Below are 17,180 nucleotides of genomic sequence, written 5' to 3'. Positions count from 1 at the left end.
TTTGCTTTTTGAGTGAGTCCAATTTATAAGATAAATTGGTGACGAAAATGTCTGGGAACGTAAGCTTTTGGAGGATTCCTCGCATTGCCACTCATTTATGGTTTCGTGCCACTCATTTATTGTTTCGGTCTTAAAAATCTTGAGATAATATCTTCTTATTCATTTGAATTTTATTTAAGAATGGAAACTCATGTGTGCCTCATTAATAAATTATTTGTTAGGTTTATATAAATAAAGAAAAAGTTTATCACTAGATGGAATTTGGAATTCAAGTTTCAAATGATTTTTTCTTTCAATTCATGAGATGTGGGAAAAATCTAGTCCACGCACGAGTTTAGGTCTCTTAATCTCAGTATTTTAATTATGTTTTATTATAGTTAATTTGACATCAATTCAATTATGAAATTATCAAAATATTTTTATCTTAAAGGGTAATTAATATTATTATAAAAATATTTTTATCCTTTAATATTTATATATAAGATTTCAAATAAAACAACTAAAAACATTATTTAAGAATCAAACACAAGGTCAACTAATTTAAATAGAAATTTCTTATTACTCCAACACTAATCATTTATTGAAATAATTTTATTAATACAAAATACTTTCATTCATCCACATTGTGAATGTGATAAAATATAATATTGATAATATCATGCACACAAAATGACACCTTTTGATCATCAATTAATTATTGTATTGCGGAATTTTTTTATGAAATTATTGATGTTAAAAATTGAACCATACACAACTCTTAATATTAAAAACAACAATGCACCACGTATAATCTATATTATTATGCAAGAATTTAAGCGGGTTGATATTACTTATCTATTTGGTTCCAACTCATATATACGCTAAAACACGACTAGAGACAAAATTAAAAGCTAAAAGCTAAAACTAAAACCACTATTATTTTCATAGAAAACATGGTAGACAAGAACCAATACAACGTTCAAAGAAAGCAAAATAAAGTGAAACTATAACCACCATAGTTTTTAGAAAAAATAGAGTACACTATAACTAAAAAAACTAATATCTAAAAGAAAAATCTAAAGAAAATTGTTGAAAAGGTCGTGGTCGGCAACTAACCTGGAAGCCAATGCTGCCGCGCGCCGAAAAGACTAAGAGGTAGTTTAGTATTACTTTTAAGAAATACTTTTGAGATAAAAAATATTTTTAGGACAAATAAATAAACTGTTTTTTTTAAGAAAAATGCTTCTCCCAAGTTAAAATTGGCCTAAAACACTTTTAAAAAGCATTTCTAAACTAAGAAAGAAAGTTGAGTGGCTAGATTTTTAAATTGAGAGTAAAATAGTACTAGAAAGCATTGATTATATAAAAAAATCCTCTATTGAACATATCATCTATCTATATATATTATTATTTAAATTCTTGATTAAATTGCTGTGATAGATCAATTGAATACCAACTTGATTTTAAAATTATGAAAATATATTTTATAATTAAAATAAGATATAGTAGTTTAATTTTTTATTTTAAAAACTAATAAAAATTTTCTTGTAATTGGATTTGAATTCTTGTTATTCACATCAATAAAATATTAATTTTATCACTAAACCAAAACTTTATTTTAATATAATATTTATATTCTAATTTTATTTTATATTATTATTTAAATCCTTAATTGAGTTGGTGCCATGAGTCAATCGAGAACCAACTCAAGTTTAGAAAATTATAAAAATGTCCTTTCGTAATTAAAATAAGGTAGATATATTATTCGAGAGTATTTAATCATTTTATTTTTATTTAAAACCCAATAAAATGTGTATGTAATTAGATTTGAACACATGCAAATCACATAAATAAAACATTAATTTTACCACTAAACCAAAGCTTTACTTAAATATAATATTCACATTCTAATTTTATTATACATACTTGTATTACTTTTGTCAATTGTATATATTAAAATTTCTATTTTAATATTGTACATATTACATGTGTTATTATTAATTAATTTCAAACCATATGTTTCATTATTTATTGTATGTTGATTTTAAACAAATCCATGTGTTCTAATTATGTAATTCTTACACGCATATGCACGTGATAGAAATTTTAGTTTATATTAAATGTTTTACTGCGTTGGTGTTACGGGTCAATCAGCAGGGGTAAAGTCAGGAAATTTTTTTAGGGGGGCCAAAATTAAATTGTAATTTTTTAAGATAGTAAAAATGTAATTTCATCATTTTAATAGTCTATATCTTTATAATATTTAAATGGGTAAATCAATTTTTTATCATTTTAAGGGGGGCCAAAGTGTAATTTGACCTTTATTAATTTAAAATTTTAAAAAATTTAGAGGGTCTAAATGAAAATTTTTCTCATTTTAGGAGGGTCGGGGCCCTACTAGCCCCCTAGCTACACCCCTGTCAATAAGGCACCAATCAGTTGTGAAATTATTAAAATAATCTCTTATATACAAATTAAGTTATATTTTATAAGTGTGTTTTTGTCTTTTTTTTTTCTATATAATAAAGAGATTTAAACAAAAAAACACTGTGTTCCATAAATCTAGTATCATAGGTTAGAATTTGATCCCTAGAATTCAATTCCTTTATTTTTGAATTTAAAATTGTTAAATTCAAGTTCAATAAATGATTATGAAGTAAATTCTTTTTATCTCAAATATTTTTTTTTGAATAATTTGACTGGAATTATTTCATAAGAAAATGGAAAACATAAAAAAGCAGACGGAAAACAAAAGAGAAACTAAATTGAGATAAATTAAATTTGGAAAGATTTTAATCGGTATTATATTATTTGTTTAATATATTTCATATTTTATTATTTTCATTTCGGTTTCGAGGAACATAAGGCGTAGACCCCAAGTCAAAGTCGTGTGATAGTTGAGCTTCCGCCCCACCTTCCCTTCCAGTCAATTTTTTCACTTTATATTCTTTCAATCATCAATTTACTTATTACTAAACAACACCATATTCCAAGCCTCTCCCTTTCAACATCATCAACACCCATGTTAATGCAGGTCAACTGTTCTAATTGCCACGCGCCACTGCAGCTCCCGCCGGCTGCAAACTCCATATGCTGCGTCCTCTGCCAAGCTATCACCCTCATAGCTGACCCTCGCTCCCTACCCCTACCTCTTCCCTCTTCCTCCTACCAACAACAACCTCTTCCATCTCCTTACAACCACGCGCCGCCCGGTCCCCCACCGCAGGCTCATGGCCGCAAGCGCGCTGTTATTTGCGGCGTGTCTTACAAAAACACCCAGTATGAACTTAATGGTTGTATTAACGATGCCAACTGCATGAAGTTCTTGTTGGTGAATCGCTTCATGTTTCCCGAGTCCTCCATTATTATGCTTACGGGTAACCTTTGTTTTTCTTCTCCTCCTTTTAGTTATTTATTCATTCCAATTGCTTAATTCAATTGGAATATACACACACACAAAATTTAATGACTATGCCATAACTTAAAATTCTTGATTAATTTAGAATGTCAAGAAAGGAAGGCGTTTCAACTTGTGTATATCATTATCACCCATTGGTTTAATTTTTGTTCTCAAGTATTGGACTTGAAAATGGTACTAGTTGACATTAGTATATAGTTTCTGATAAACTTCTCGAATCATTCTGTGGGTCAATTTGGATAAAAGGAAAAAAAATCATGTCTCGCATTCATGTTGGATATCAACTTCATAGATAACACTTCTGCAGAATATTTGACAATTTTTTTTTAAAGAAGCAAAAAGAATGGTTTCAATTTTTGTTTAAATATTGGTAATAATCGAGACTTCTTGTGATCTGAATATCATTTGCAGAAGAAGAAACTGATCCTTACAAGCGTCCAACGAAACGCAACATAAGAATGGCATTGCGTTGGCTTGTCCAAGGTTGTCAGCCTGGAGATTCCTTAGTGTTCCATTACTCTGGTCATGGCTCGCAGCAAAAGGACGACAATGGAGATGAGGTGGACGGATACGACGAGACCCTTTGTCCATTGGACTTCGAGTCTCAGGGAATGATCATAGATGATGAAATCAATGCAACCATCGTCAGGCCTCTGCCTTGCGGTGTTAAGCTTCACGCAATCATTGACGCTTGCCATAGTGGCACCGTATTAGATTTACCATACCTCTGTAAAATGGACAGGTTAGTCAAATGTTTCCGTATGTCACATTTTCCTGGCGATACTAATTTCGTAACGCATAACTGTATATTGTTCCATTGGGATATAATATAGGAAGGGGAGATACGTCTGGGAGGATCACCGTCCTCGGAGCGGAATGTGGAAAGGAACAAATGGTGGGGAAGTCATTTCCTTCAGTGGCTGTGCCGATGATCAAACCTCCGCAGACACTTCAGTAATGTCATAATCATACTCCGGTACTTCAAGCTTGATCATCCAGTCCAGAGTTCTAAAATGTTCAGTTTATGCTATGTGAAAACAGGCCTTATCTAAGATTACTTCCACCGGTGCAATGACTTACTCCTTCATCCAAGCTATTGAATATGGGCATGCGACCACTTACGGTAACATGCTAAACGCAATGCGTTCCAACATTCGTCATGTGGATGAGGGCGGATTTGTTACCTCTCTTCTCACAATGCTCTTAACAGGCGGCAGCCTCGGTGGCAGATCAAGACAGGTATCATCAAACATGTTGAATGCATCCATTTTATTTACTTCGTATATGCTTGTAAGCCAAGGCAAGATTAGTATCAGATCTCTCATGCTGTACTAATGTACTTTGTTGCAGGAGCCACAGTTAACAGCCACCGAGCCATTTGATGTGTATAATAAACCTTTTTCCTTGTAATTGGTAAACATGTGCGCGGCATGCTTTTCATTCTTTTGACGAAGCCTAAGCCCGAGCTTTGTACAGTTTTTGAGGGACAAAAAGAAAAAGGAAATAAATTCATCTTCTATTTATCATAAATAATTTTATTATTTAGGCGAATGTTGATGCGACTGACACTGACATGAATGTGTTGGACACGGTTATTGGACATAAATAAAGAGCACGGTTAATTTTAAATAATTTTATTATTTAGGTTTATTAACTCGGAACTTTTGTGCACAATGGATAAAATGGGCAAATTATGTATTCTTTTCATTAATTTTTGCTTATGCTACTTGCATGAACTAATTTCCTTAATAATATCAGTAGTAAAGGTATACAGTGAGAGGAAAAAAGAAAAAGAAACTAGCTCTGAATATCTAAGAACAACCAAAATAAATTAAAAGGATGGTAGCATGTTTCGAATGATTGCACCCCATGCTATTACCTTAATAGGGATGTTCTAAAAGACAAAAGACCTTGAAGATCTGAAACCATTGAGTTCCCAGCACCAGCAGTAGGGGGTCCAAACACGTCCCAAAATCGAAGGGTCTCATCTGCCCCAGCAGATATCACAGTTATTCCATCAGGGCTCTACAACAAACAAACATGGAAAACATAAAACTTTCATGTTGTTTTGCAAATGATTTTTTTTTCCTACTAGCTTCTCAACTTATAAAAGTCTGAATAGTTAAAACCTGGCATAGGTTGATAATTCTGGATTTGTGATTCCCTAACTCCCCCACTTTGGTCATTGAAGGGTACCTCCATAGGCACAGTTTGTTCTGATTCTCCCTTATGCTGTAACCATGGCCACTCAATATCTCCTTGTGATGTCTGTTCCACTCCAGGCCACAAATCTGCCCCATTTGAAGCAAATGGTTAATGCTTTCCCAGAAAAGCATTGCTGCAGTTTCAATCCTAAAACCAAGCATATCAATTCTTTTTAATGATGAAAAGTTGGTAGCTATGTTACTTAGGGTCCGGTGTGAGCGTTGGATACAGAAGTGCGTTTGGCACGAGTATGTTAAAAGAGTAACAATGAGTTGTAATTTACCTGTGCTTTGGTTTCTATGTTGTTAATGCAAATTCCTTTTTCTGTATTCCATATCTTAATACAACCATCACTCAAGCCTCCCCCAGAGGCAAGAACATTGTTCTGGTAAGGGCACCAAGCAAGGGCCTTGACTGCAGCACAATGATCACTGAGTCGATGTAGAAATTTGGATGAACTCATTTTTGAAGCTTCCCATATATATAACAGATTTTCATTGCCTCCACTTGCCAATCTATTGCCTTCAGTTGACCATTTCAAGCCACACACTTCATCAGCATGTCTTTTTATGCAGGAAGCCAAGCTGTTTGCTGCTCTAACTGCAAATCAGAACGTGTATGAGAGAGATTTCCCGGAAATGTTAAGATAGTTCAGTGAAAGAATATGGTATTCGAATACCATCATGATTGATAATGGATTTGTCACGGCTTCCTGATGTTAAAATGTGACCATTCCATGCTGTGGATGCTATCCTTCCACTATGACCTTGAAGGCTTCTGATCTGTAATGTTAGCATATCATTACTTCATACTTCTAAGCAACCTTCAAAGAGCCTGGAAACAATCAATCAATCTCGTCAACAGAGGGAGAACAAAAGACATACAAGTTTGGAAGACTCAACATCCCAGAGCTGAAGATTGGAGCACATATATCCAACAGCTAAAGTACTGGCATCCTCGGACCAGGTTACACTCGTAGGCCAATCGTTCCCACCACGAACCTGCAACAACTTGTGTACTGCCTGGTCCTCTGAGTTCCATAAGTAGAGTTCGGGACCCAAAGCAACAGCAAGAATGTTGTTTATACCCCAACTCATGATGTTCGAATAGTAGTCATTTCTGAGCCTTGGTGCATCCAAAACCCTCTTTTCTCCCTGCACCCACATCCCACAATTAACATATAGGAGGCCATAGATTTCATTTAAGAAAACATGAAGCTAATTGTTCCAAACTACTATCTGTCAGTTATAATTGCTCTTAAGGACCGAGTGCATGGGCGGTATTGTTCATTTTGGGTACTCGTACTATAAACCTCTCAAGGATTTGTGAAGAACTAAGTAGCCCAGTGGATACTTTTTGCCAAAGAAGAATATCTTTGATGGTGTGTAAATTGTAAGCTCACAACCAAAATCCCATTGAGACAAGAATGGATAATACAACAAGAGGGAGGAAAAATGGGAAGTATGTGGCATTGAATTAAACACCTTGGGGATGCATCGGTATGGAGTTTGTTTGCAATCTTTTTCAAATATGGCTGCAACTTCTTGTCTCAACTCATCAACAAAACGAATGGATTTTCGACTGGATTTTGGGCTTCCCCTGAAAACCATTATCTTAAATGGTCTCCCTTGAGAATCTAAAGATAGATTCTCTATCAGTTTTTGACGATATGCTTGCTGCCCGAGCAATCAAGATAAACAAAATTAGAAATCAACTGTCAGTTTCCATCTGAAGAAAACAAAATTCAAGATATATTGAAACTGATTGATAGATTATATCCATAAAATTTCAGAAATTCAAGACAAATAATGGAGAAGAAGACAGAGGTACATTGAAATTTGAACTAGTGTTGAACTGCGGGGTCTTGCTGGTCAACAAAGTGTGGGCTTTATCAAGATCCATCAAACATCTGTTGGGTAAGAAGCGATCCCCCTTTTTGCATTTCATAAACCCAGTAAGGAAAAACAAATGAAATCAAGAAAGAAGCAAATAACTAATACTTACAACAGATGGAATGAAGAAGAATGCAGAAACAGGGTGTTTCTTGATTGAAGAAGAAAAAGATGAATGGTACCGGAAAACTGTAATGGGTGGGACAGTCGTGGAGTCGTCTTGGAGAGTACCAATCCGATTCAAGGAGTCTCCACGTTGCGCTTTCATCCATTATTGGAAGTCAAGGTTCCAAATTACTTTCTTTGTGCATAAAACTAACAAACTAAAGGGTAGGGTAGAGAGGCTTTCATTTCTCTTTATCGCGCGCCAAGAGGGCCAACCGTTGTTTTCGTTCAAAGAGTCGGGTCGGGTCGACATATAATCACCCATATTCTTCGCCAATTCCTTTTAAAACTAATCGCGTCCCTTAGGTAGTTTAAATTATCCTAACTGAATTATTATTAATTAAATTATTCGAAATGTAAAAATTACCTAATTTTGATAATAATTTGAAAAATACATTGCTAATATAAAAAATATATTATATATAATATATATTACTTATTTTGGTTAATTACCTGATTTCGAATTGAATTAATCGATAATTAAAATTTCAAAAATTATTAATTGATTTTCGGTCAAACTAAATTTAATCACCAACCGATTAACGAATTAGATCAATTCGTCAGTAAATTCTATTTTAACTGAACTATGAACACCCTAACATATCTTACATAGATGGACGATAAATAGAAGAGAAAATGTGTTTAAAATATATTTTTTTAATTTTGGATTAGAATTTAAATGTTTAGTTCTTATTTTAAATATGATGTTATAAAATAAAGAAAATATGTAATATTCAAATTCGTTATTATTATAATATTTTAATAAAAATTGAAAAATAATTTTTAACTTATTATTAATATTTCGTATATAAAATATAAATTTGAAATATTTTTAAGTAATTTATATAAATTTGTATTATTTAATTTAAATATATAAATTATATTTTAGATATTAAAATATAACCTTTACAAATAGTTAACTTATAAGTATATGCTGAAAAATAATAAAAATTGAGAAATTATGTTGTTGTTTTTTAAATTTACCAATCTATGTTGTTTTTTACGCGAGAAAGGAAAACACGTCCTATAGGGTGCGCTTTCAGCCACGTCAGCTGAAAAGGCGTCCTATAAGACTCATTTTCACTAAAAATTAACAAATTAATTTTTTTTGGTTATATGGTTAAATATTAGTGTTTTTGTCCTTGAGTCTTGGGTTCAATTATTCTCCATTATTTTTTATTTTATGTTGTTTTAAGTTTTTTATATTTTTTTATATTTTTAATTAATACTTTTGACACATTAGTTATTTTGGTTAGATGGTTAGATAATTGTGATTTCATCATTGAGTGTTAGTTTGATTCCTCTTATCAACATTTTAATATGTATTTTTATTTCAAGTTTTTTATTATTTTTAATTAATGTTTATAATTAATAAATATTTTTTAATTCATCTTTTTATTTATAAAATTAAATAATTATTGCAAATATCATTATTTTTAGTAAATATAATTTTTATATATGTGATATTTATCTTTCAATCTATATCATGAGTGTAGTAAATTGACATATTATATATATATAAGGTGTTATGGCGAATACTATAAGTGAGAAAGGATTGTATGAAACTGTGATTTCACATCATTCCTATCCATTTCCTAGGAGAATGACAAATTAAATTTTTCCTCCTGATTTTTAGCATTTTTAGTTGGATTTGAATTTTTTCAGAAGGAAAAAGTTAAATATCACAGGAAAAATTTGATTTGTCATTCTCCTATTAAAAAGGGATGGGAATGACGTGGAATCATAGTTTCATACCATCTCTTTTCTACCGTAAGTAAGAAGAGATTTTGTGGGAAAATAGTAAGCCTTGAGGATTGTAACAATCAGCTCTAATGGGTTTCTTTAGGATATGGCGATATGCCAAACCTGTTTTGCCATTAAAATAATGAAAGTTTAATGATAAAGCATAATTAACAAAGAACTTAAATTTGAAATGATAGCCCAGGTTATTGGATTTTAGGATAAAGAAAAATTATAAATCTATAAATTAACTATGGATAAAAAGAATGTCTCTTCTTTTTTCCATATTATAGCAAAATAATTTTATTCAGTTTTGGTCTCTTACATTTGAGATTTAATTTTGTATTTTGATTTTTAATATAATTTAGTTCTTATATTTTTATAATGTTATTAGTTAGTCCAAATATTAATTATTTAGATTAAAATATTAAAGTGATTTTTTTATAAAAGATACTATTATAACAAAAAATTTATATTTTTAATATTATGAGTTGAAATAAATGTTTGAAAAAATTCACGTCAATTACTGAAATTATTAATGGTGTTAATGATTTAGACTAACTAATAAGGTTATAATAATAAAAGGAGAAAATTAGATAAAATAAGAATGTACAAATTAAATCATAAATTTAAGCATAATAGAGTGAGTTGTATACTATAATATGACTCAAGACAATATGAACTTAACACAATCATTCTTTATATATATATAGGCATTAAATGTATAATAAAAATTTTAATATTCAAATTTGTTTCAATTTTTTTAAAATATATATATATAACATATTTGAATTATAAGATTTGTTATTTTGTATTAATTCATAGGAATATGAGGTAAGAATATTTATTATTTAAATTTACTTTGATTTTAATATAAATATTTTGGATATTAGAATTTGCTACTCAGGATAATAAAGATTTCGAATATTCAATTTCTAAAATTTTATTTTTATAAAATAATTTAATAATATCAATATTTTCAAAAGTTTATTTAATTCATTTTATTTTTCTTATATTTTATATTTAAATCTTTCGAGCGAAAAGATGATGAAAGAAGTAATTGAATTGCTTTCATTTTTAAGTATCAAACTTTAAAAAGATTTAAGTCATGATTGAATTTTGTGTGCAAAGTAGGGGAAATAAAAAGGGAGGTTTTTTCTTAATGCTAAAAGAATTTGTTGGTTGTTAATTAAGACAAATGTGAAAGTATTATAATCCACAGTTAAGTTTTCTAATCACAATTATTTAGTATTAGTATTTTCAGATGGGACTCCTATTTTCAGACAAATTAGAGAAGAAATAGAATCGACGTTACGATAAGGAGGAGTACGACGTTGTGACAATGCAATGAACGACGCCTTGACAAGGTGATATCTCACGTCACAACATAGCGACATGTATTCAACTTAAATCGGGCTTCTTCTCCTAGTTAAACTTTGTTATCTTTTCCTGGTCATATTAAGGCTTTAATATTAGTCTATTTAAAGGATCTCTGTAATCCTGTTTAGAGAGTTGACAGAATATCTCTTATATAACAATTGATTAAGAGTTTTTGAGAGATTTGCTCATTTAGGTTATTTTCTCATTAAGTAAAGTCTCATTTACCCGTTGTTTTATCCTCTTCAAAGAAATTTTTCACGTAAATATTTATGTGTTTAATCTTCTTTATTTTACTTATTCGTTACTTATATAGATCAATCCCCAATAATTATTATAATAATTCATAAATAGATAAGCACATAAGGATCAATTAATGTACAACATTCTAAAGAAACTTTTAGAAGTGCACAATTTGACTTAACAAAGAACTTAATTCATAAGGCTTTTTAATCTCGACTTAAATTGGGTTTTTTTTGTTGTTGTTGTTGTTGTTGACTGTATTACAACTATTTAAGATCAGAATTTGATTGGTAAGAATAACTTTTACTTGGTTTTGAGAAATGACGTTTATGGCATGTCTTAAGGAAGATAATAAAATTATAGATTTTTTTAGCTAAAATAGGTTTTGCCCAAAAGTATCCAGGTGTAAGGTAATAGTTGTTTTGAATGTTGAAACAGTACTTTGATGTAATTATTTTTTTACTCAAAAAATCAGTCTTTTTATTTTAAAAATACTTAAAAAAGTTAAAAGTTATCAGCTTAATAATACTTATGTATTCAATTTTTTTAATTTATATGCTGTGAATGTCGGACATAAATAAAATAGGCGAGAGCAGGACACAGGTTGTGTTTATAATGAAATGTAGATTATTATTGTGTTAAATTATATAATATGCAACCCCTTAAATACTATAAATTATGAATTCCTTTTTATTTTATTTTTGAGACTTGTTTTACCCATGTTCTTGACACCAACTTTCATGTTGGACCTTTCTCCAAATTCTCATTTTAAACACTACTGTAAACCAACGGTGTTTGTTCAAATGAAAAACTTCTTTTTAAGATTTGTTTATTTATTTCAAAATACATGAATCCATCATTTCGATTTTTTTCCCGACTCTTTCATATACGTCTGCTTTACTTTGGATGAACATTCTAAATAAATTTTACTTTAGTTCTACTATTAAAATAAATAAGGATTTTTGAATTGTGTTTTTCCCTCCCAGCAATAAAGTTTTTATTCTGCAATTTATTTCAGAAAACTTCAATCAGTACACGCAAAAATAGGCCAATTCAACAATTTTTTGTTCAATTTCACGCGGAGTCAAATTTTTATCAGTACGAGGTAAGGGAATGACCTCCTAACCTCTGAATCCATATAAAGGACACGACAAACATAAATACCCTCTTTAACTTCTATTTTGATAGACCGAATATCTTTTATAAGTAATCGTAGAAAGATGCGACGATTTTTTCCAAGAAAACCCCAACGAAAAATACATACTATTCCCTCTTTTCTATCGAATCAATCAAAATCACTATCTACATTCTAAAAAAATCATGAACCACAAATAGGGACTAATGAAAATACTTGCAATCCCATAGATAGATATCACGATTCCTTGTGGAAAACAACTATTTGTTTAGATAGAAATAAATATATCAAATTCCTACCAAGATAACTAAAAGTTCTAACTACTAAAAACCCTAATAAACCAAAAAAAGGGATAAAGGCCAACAAAAATTGCCTTTTTTTTAGATCCCACTATAAATTCTATCCATATAGATTTTTATCGCCTTATACATACTAGATCCAGTTGCATTTTTTTCAAATTGAGAGAATAACAAAAAAAAAATCGACTTTACTTTTTTTTGTTTTCGAAGTAACTATGTTATAAAATAAAAGAATACTCTTTTTTATATAGTATTATTTATTATGATAAGAAAGCGCTCTTAGTTCAGTTAGATAGAACGTGGGTCTCCAAAACTCAATGTCGTGGGTTCAAATCCTATAAAGTGTGATTCCGCTTTTGTTAGGTCCAAAATTACACCGAACTGGGAAAAAAAATTGAACAACAATATAAATTAGATATGGATCAATTTTATTTAGTTCATTTATATGAAGGAACAAGTTTTTTTATGTTTACTTAAATTTCTTTCATTACTCAATTACTATATAATTAATAATATTATTATTGTTTGTGTGTTTGTTTTATTTTATAATATAATATTAATATTTAATTTTTATATCTAAAAATAAGATGTATCATATATGATTATTAATTGTTTATTTGTGAACATGTTGCAAATATATTTGTTTAATTTAAATGAACGAACGCGAATATGAACACATATAATTTTAAATAAATGAACATAAATAAAATTTGAAATTCTTAATTATAATGAACAAAACATCAACAATCTCTGTAACACCCCTTACCCGTATCCAACACCGGAATAAGGTACGAGGCATTACCAAAACACATACACTTGTAAACGTATTTAACCGAGTTATAAAATTTCATCTAAATAAAAACTTTCAAAATAATTAACATGTTTCTATAACTTTTCACAATATATCCTCAAAATATTATAATCATAATAATTAGGGCCTACGAGACCCGGTACATACTCATACAATTCAATGCTTCATTTCCATTTCATTTAATTCGCAATTTCTCATGCTCACAATTTAGATCATATCACTAGCAATTTCCATTTAATTCACGTACAATTCAATGTCACTAAGATTAACACTAATACGTATTTACCATTTAACTCAACGTTTATCGATTATATCATTCAATAACACATTTATGAAATTCTTAATTTTGCAATGAAAATATCACTTTAGCTTAAATAACAACATCATCCTGGTATAAATACACTACCACTTATTCATTTACTTTAATTCATTTGGGCCCATTTGTCACTTACCATCCTTAATCAAATTAGGGAACGGTTACGGAAAATTGAGTACTTCATTTTCACTTTGACATATGACCTCTTATCACTTGTCCTTGATCAGATAAGTGTAGCTAGGCTACCACTTATCACTTTGCCACTTGATCAGATAAGTGTAGCTGAAGCTACCACTTATCACTTTATCACTTGATCAGATAAGTGTAGCCACTTATCACTTTGTCTCTTGATCAGATAAGTGTAACCACTTATCACTTTGTTTCTTGATCAGATAAGTGTAGCCACTTATCACTTTGTCACTTGATCAGATAAGTGTAGCTAAAACTACCACTTATCACTTTGTCACTTGATCAGAAGTACTCAAATCCGGCGTTCCACTTAATTTGATCATTTATTCGATTTTCACATTTTTATTTTATTCTCATTTCAACAATAAATACATTTCATCATACATTGTATAATTCATGAAATTAACATTTAATCATTAAATTTCAGCCATATGAACTTACTATTTCATTATCTTCCACACTTGTTTCCTATGCACATTACACAAGATATAAACATATCATTCAACCATAGTTGCAAGCTAGTGTATTGAAACATAACTCTTTTTGGAACTAATCACATGATAAACCATTCATGACATTATTTCATGCCAAATCATATACCGAATATACCATACACACATGCTATGAAACTTTATTTTCACACATGAGCTTAAACCATGTCCAATAATGCACAAATTTAAGCATCATTTCTATTTCATCATCTATCAATTATAATCAAACATATGACCAATTATACACAAATCATTCATATATTTCTCAATTTTCCTCCTCCTCCTCTCCATTCCACATCCTTAATGTGTATAACACACTTAAACAACATTAACCATAATTTCAATATTCACTAACATGTATATTCAAAGCTGTTTATCCGAGTCAGAGTCACTAAATTATTTTTACCCAGAGCTACAGAGCTCCAAATTAAGATCCGTTAATTTTCCCTGAAACTAGACTCACATATATTCATAGCATAAAATTTTCAGAATTTTTGGTTGAGCCAAATAATACAGTTTATTCTTTAAAGTTTCCCCTGTTTCGCTGTCTGACAGTTTCGACCACTCTTCACTAAAAATTAATTATCTCATTGTACAGAATTCAGATGATGTTTTCGTTTGTTTCTTCTAAAAATAGACTCATTAAGGATTATAACCATATAAATTATAACTCATAATAATTTTTTTACAATTTTTAATGATTTTCCAAAGTCGGAACAGGGGAACCTGAATTCATTCTGACATTGTCTCACAAAATCTATTATATCTCATGATTTACAATTCCATTGCTCACATCGTTTCTTTTATAAAAAACTAGACTCAATAAGCTTTAGTTTCATATTTTATTCATCCTCTAATTCAATCTCTACAATTTTTGGTGATTTTTCAAAGTTACACTACTGCTGCTGTCCAAAACTGCTTTAGTGCAAAATGTTGATTTCCATTTTGCCCCAAATTTCACAGTTTATACAATTCGGTCCTTTCTCAATTAACCCTCAATTAATCTAATTTTCTCTATTATTACTTTACTAGGCATTATAAGTTGTTACACAACTATTGGAATTCAGAATTTCCACATATAACTCTATCTTCAAACTCTTTTACTATTAGGTCCCAAACATTCACTTTCTATTCAATTCTTTCAATAAAATCAGCATATGAACAATTTAAAGCTCTAATTTCATGATAAATCATCATATACTTCCAGCACATATTCATATCAACTTTCAACTTCTTTCATAAAATCAAAAACTAATGAATTTAACAAGTGGGCCTAGTTGTAAAAGTCATAAAAATACAAAAATTTCAAGAAATAGTCAAGAATTGAACTTACTTGTAATAAAAATATGAAGAACCAGCTTGAAGAAGCCCTTCCATGGTGTTTTAGCTGATGAGAATTCAGAAAAAATGAAGAGAAATCTAGATAATTCCACTTTGGTCCTAACTTTGTTAAGCAAATTTTGCAATATTCCAATTTTACCCTTAATTCTCTTTACTTTCTGCTGATTTCATGCCCTGCCGTCCAGCCCAAATAGGCCTTGGGTCTATTTACCTTTTAAGCCCTCTTCCTTTTATCATTTAAGCTATTTAATTATTTCCTATAATTTTGCATTTGTTACAATTTAGTCCTTTTGTTCAATTAATTATCGGAACTTTAAAATTTCTTAACTAAACTTTAATACTAACTTTTAACACTCCATAAATATTTATAAAAATATTTATGGCTCGGTTTAAAATCCCGAGGTCTTGATACCTCATTTTGATTCTAATTATTTTAATATTTATTTCTAGTGCACTATTCACTATTTCAAAAATTTTCCTAACTTCACATTTAACTTATACTTACTAAATTAATAATATTTTTAACCATTTTTCAATTTAGTGATCTCGAATCACCGTTCCGACACCTCTGAAAATTCAAGCCATTACATTTTTTTTTTCGTCGGATTTGTGGTCCCGAAACCACTGTTCCGACTAGGCCTAAAATCGGGCTATTACAATCTCAAAAATAATCAAAGGAATACGAACAAAGGTTTGTTCTTTCAAGCTTAGTTCATTTATAGCCTTAGTTATGAGGAAGATTTTTTTTATTTTTTATTTTGTGAGGAGGCAAAATTAAGTAATATATTTTTATGAAAGCTAAAATGCAATTTCACCATTATATTAGTTTCTATCTCTATGATTTTCAAAAGAACTTAATTGAAATATTAGCATTGGGGACAATCTATAATTTTACCATATGTATTGACTTATAATTTTATATTTGGGGGGTTTAAAGCAAAAATTTTCCGTTTTAAAAGGGACCATGGCTAAACTTGTCCATAGATTGGGTCGGGCCATGACTTGATTCCAAAAAGTTTAAGCTTAGGCTTGTTTTCACCCAAAAAGCTTGTTTCATATGTTCAAAAATAATATATATGTTACATTTTATAATTAAATTTAAATTGAATTTGAGCTAGGACAGATTGACTTGAGAAATAAAACCTTTATCTAAGCTACGTTAATATTTGTTTTATTATTCGGTAGGAAACCCAAAAAATAATCTGAAATAGTTAAATGAAAAATATAATTAACTCGTACATGTTAAATTTTCTTTAGACATTATTTTATTTTAAATAACTCCGCAATTAAAAATAATTATTTGTTGAATAATAAGAAAAACATCTTTATCATTACTAAAGTGTTTCTCTTCAATTCTAAAAAACTATATTTATTTTCTTCAATTGTTAAAAATTAAAACATAAAATGTAAGTCTTTTTTATTTTACCCATGCCACATATAATAATAATAATAAAGGACTTGAAACTTAAAGATAAGGAATATAAACTTGGTATTCTAAACAAAGAGAGGTGTTTGAATTTGTGTGGGTAGACTCTGTGCTTTTTCTTTTCAAGTTTATTTTAATTCAACTTTTATAATT

The 17,180-nt window shown here is 29.8% G+C and overlaps 2 protein-coding genes and 1 pseudogene across 3 annotated transcripts; 1 reads left to right on the top strand and 2 right to left on the bottom strand.

Annotated features, from left to right (window-relative positions):
* Window positions 1-2,942: 2,942 nt before the first annotated feature.
* LOC105764857 (metacaspase-1) lies at window positions 2,943-5,029 on the top strand. 2 transcript variants are annotated; one of them, XM_012583642.2, is made up of 5 exons: window positions 2,943-3,356; window positions 3,809-4,139; window positions 4,231-4,351; window positions 4,439-4,636; window positions 4,748-5,029. In XM_012583642.2, the coding sequence occupies exons 1-5, from the start codon at window positions 3,002-3,004 to the stop codon at window positions 4,805-4,807; spliced, it is 1,065 nt and encodes a 354-aa protein (XP_012439096.1). In that variant the 5' UTR covers window positions 2,943-3,001; the 3' UTR covers window positions 4,808-5,029. The 2 variants fall into 2 exon arrangements, with proteins under 2 accessions (XP_012439096.1, XP_012439095.1); XM_012583641.2 differs by having other exon boundaries at window positions 4,439-5,029.
* Window positions 5,030-5,080: 51 nt separating this feature from the next.
* LOC105764856 (cell division cycle 20.5, cofactor of APC complex) lies at window positions 5,081-7,887 on the bottom strand. The gene is made up of 8 exons (XM_012583639.2): window positions 7,677-7,887; window positions 7,433-7,534; window positions 7,087-7,278; window positions 6,487-6,756; window positions 6,282-6,384; window positions 5,886-6,202; window positions 5,527-5,688; window positions 5,081-5,422 (listed from the first exon to the last, which is right to left on the bottom strand). The coding sequence occupies exons 1-8, from the start codon at window positions 7,764-7,766 to the stop codon at window positions 5,273-5,275; spliced, it is 1,386 nt and encodes a 461-aa protein (XP_012439093.1). The 5' UTR covers window positions 7,767-7,887; the 3' UTR covers window positions 5,081-5,272.
* Window positions 7,888-12,047: 4,160 nt separating this feature from the next.
* Window positions 12,048-12,569, bottom strand: LOC128035522 (photosystem I assembly protein Ycf4-like; annotated as a pseudogene).
* Between the last annotated feature and the right edge of the window lie 4,611 nt (window positions 12,570-17,180).

The sequence above is a fragment of the Gossypium raimondii genome, chromosome 12 (genome assembly GCF_025698545.1).
Source record: "Gossypium raimondii isolate GPD5lz chromosome 12, ASM2569854v1, whole genome shotgun sequence".
NCBI lineage: Eukaryota > Viridiplantae > Streptophyta > Magnoliopsida > Malvales > Malvaceae > Gossypium > Gossypium raimondii.
This window is presented reverse-complemented; position numbering and strand designations above follow the sequence as displayed.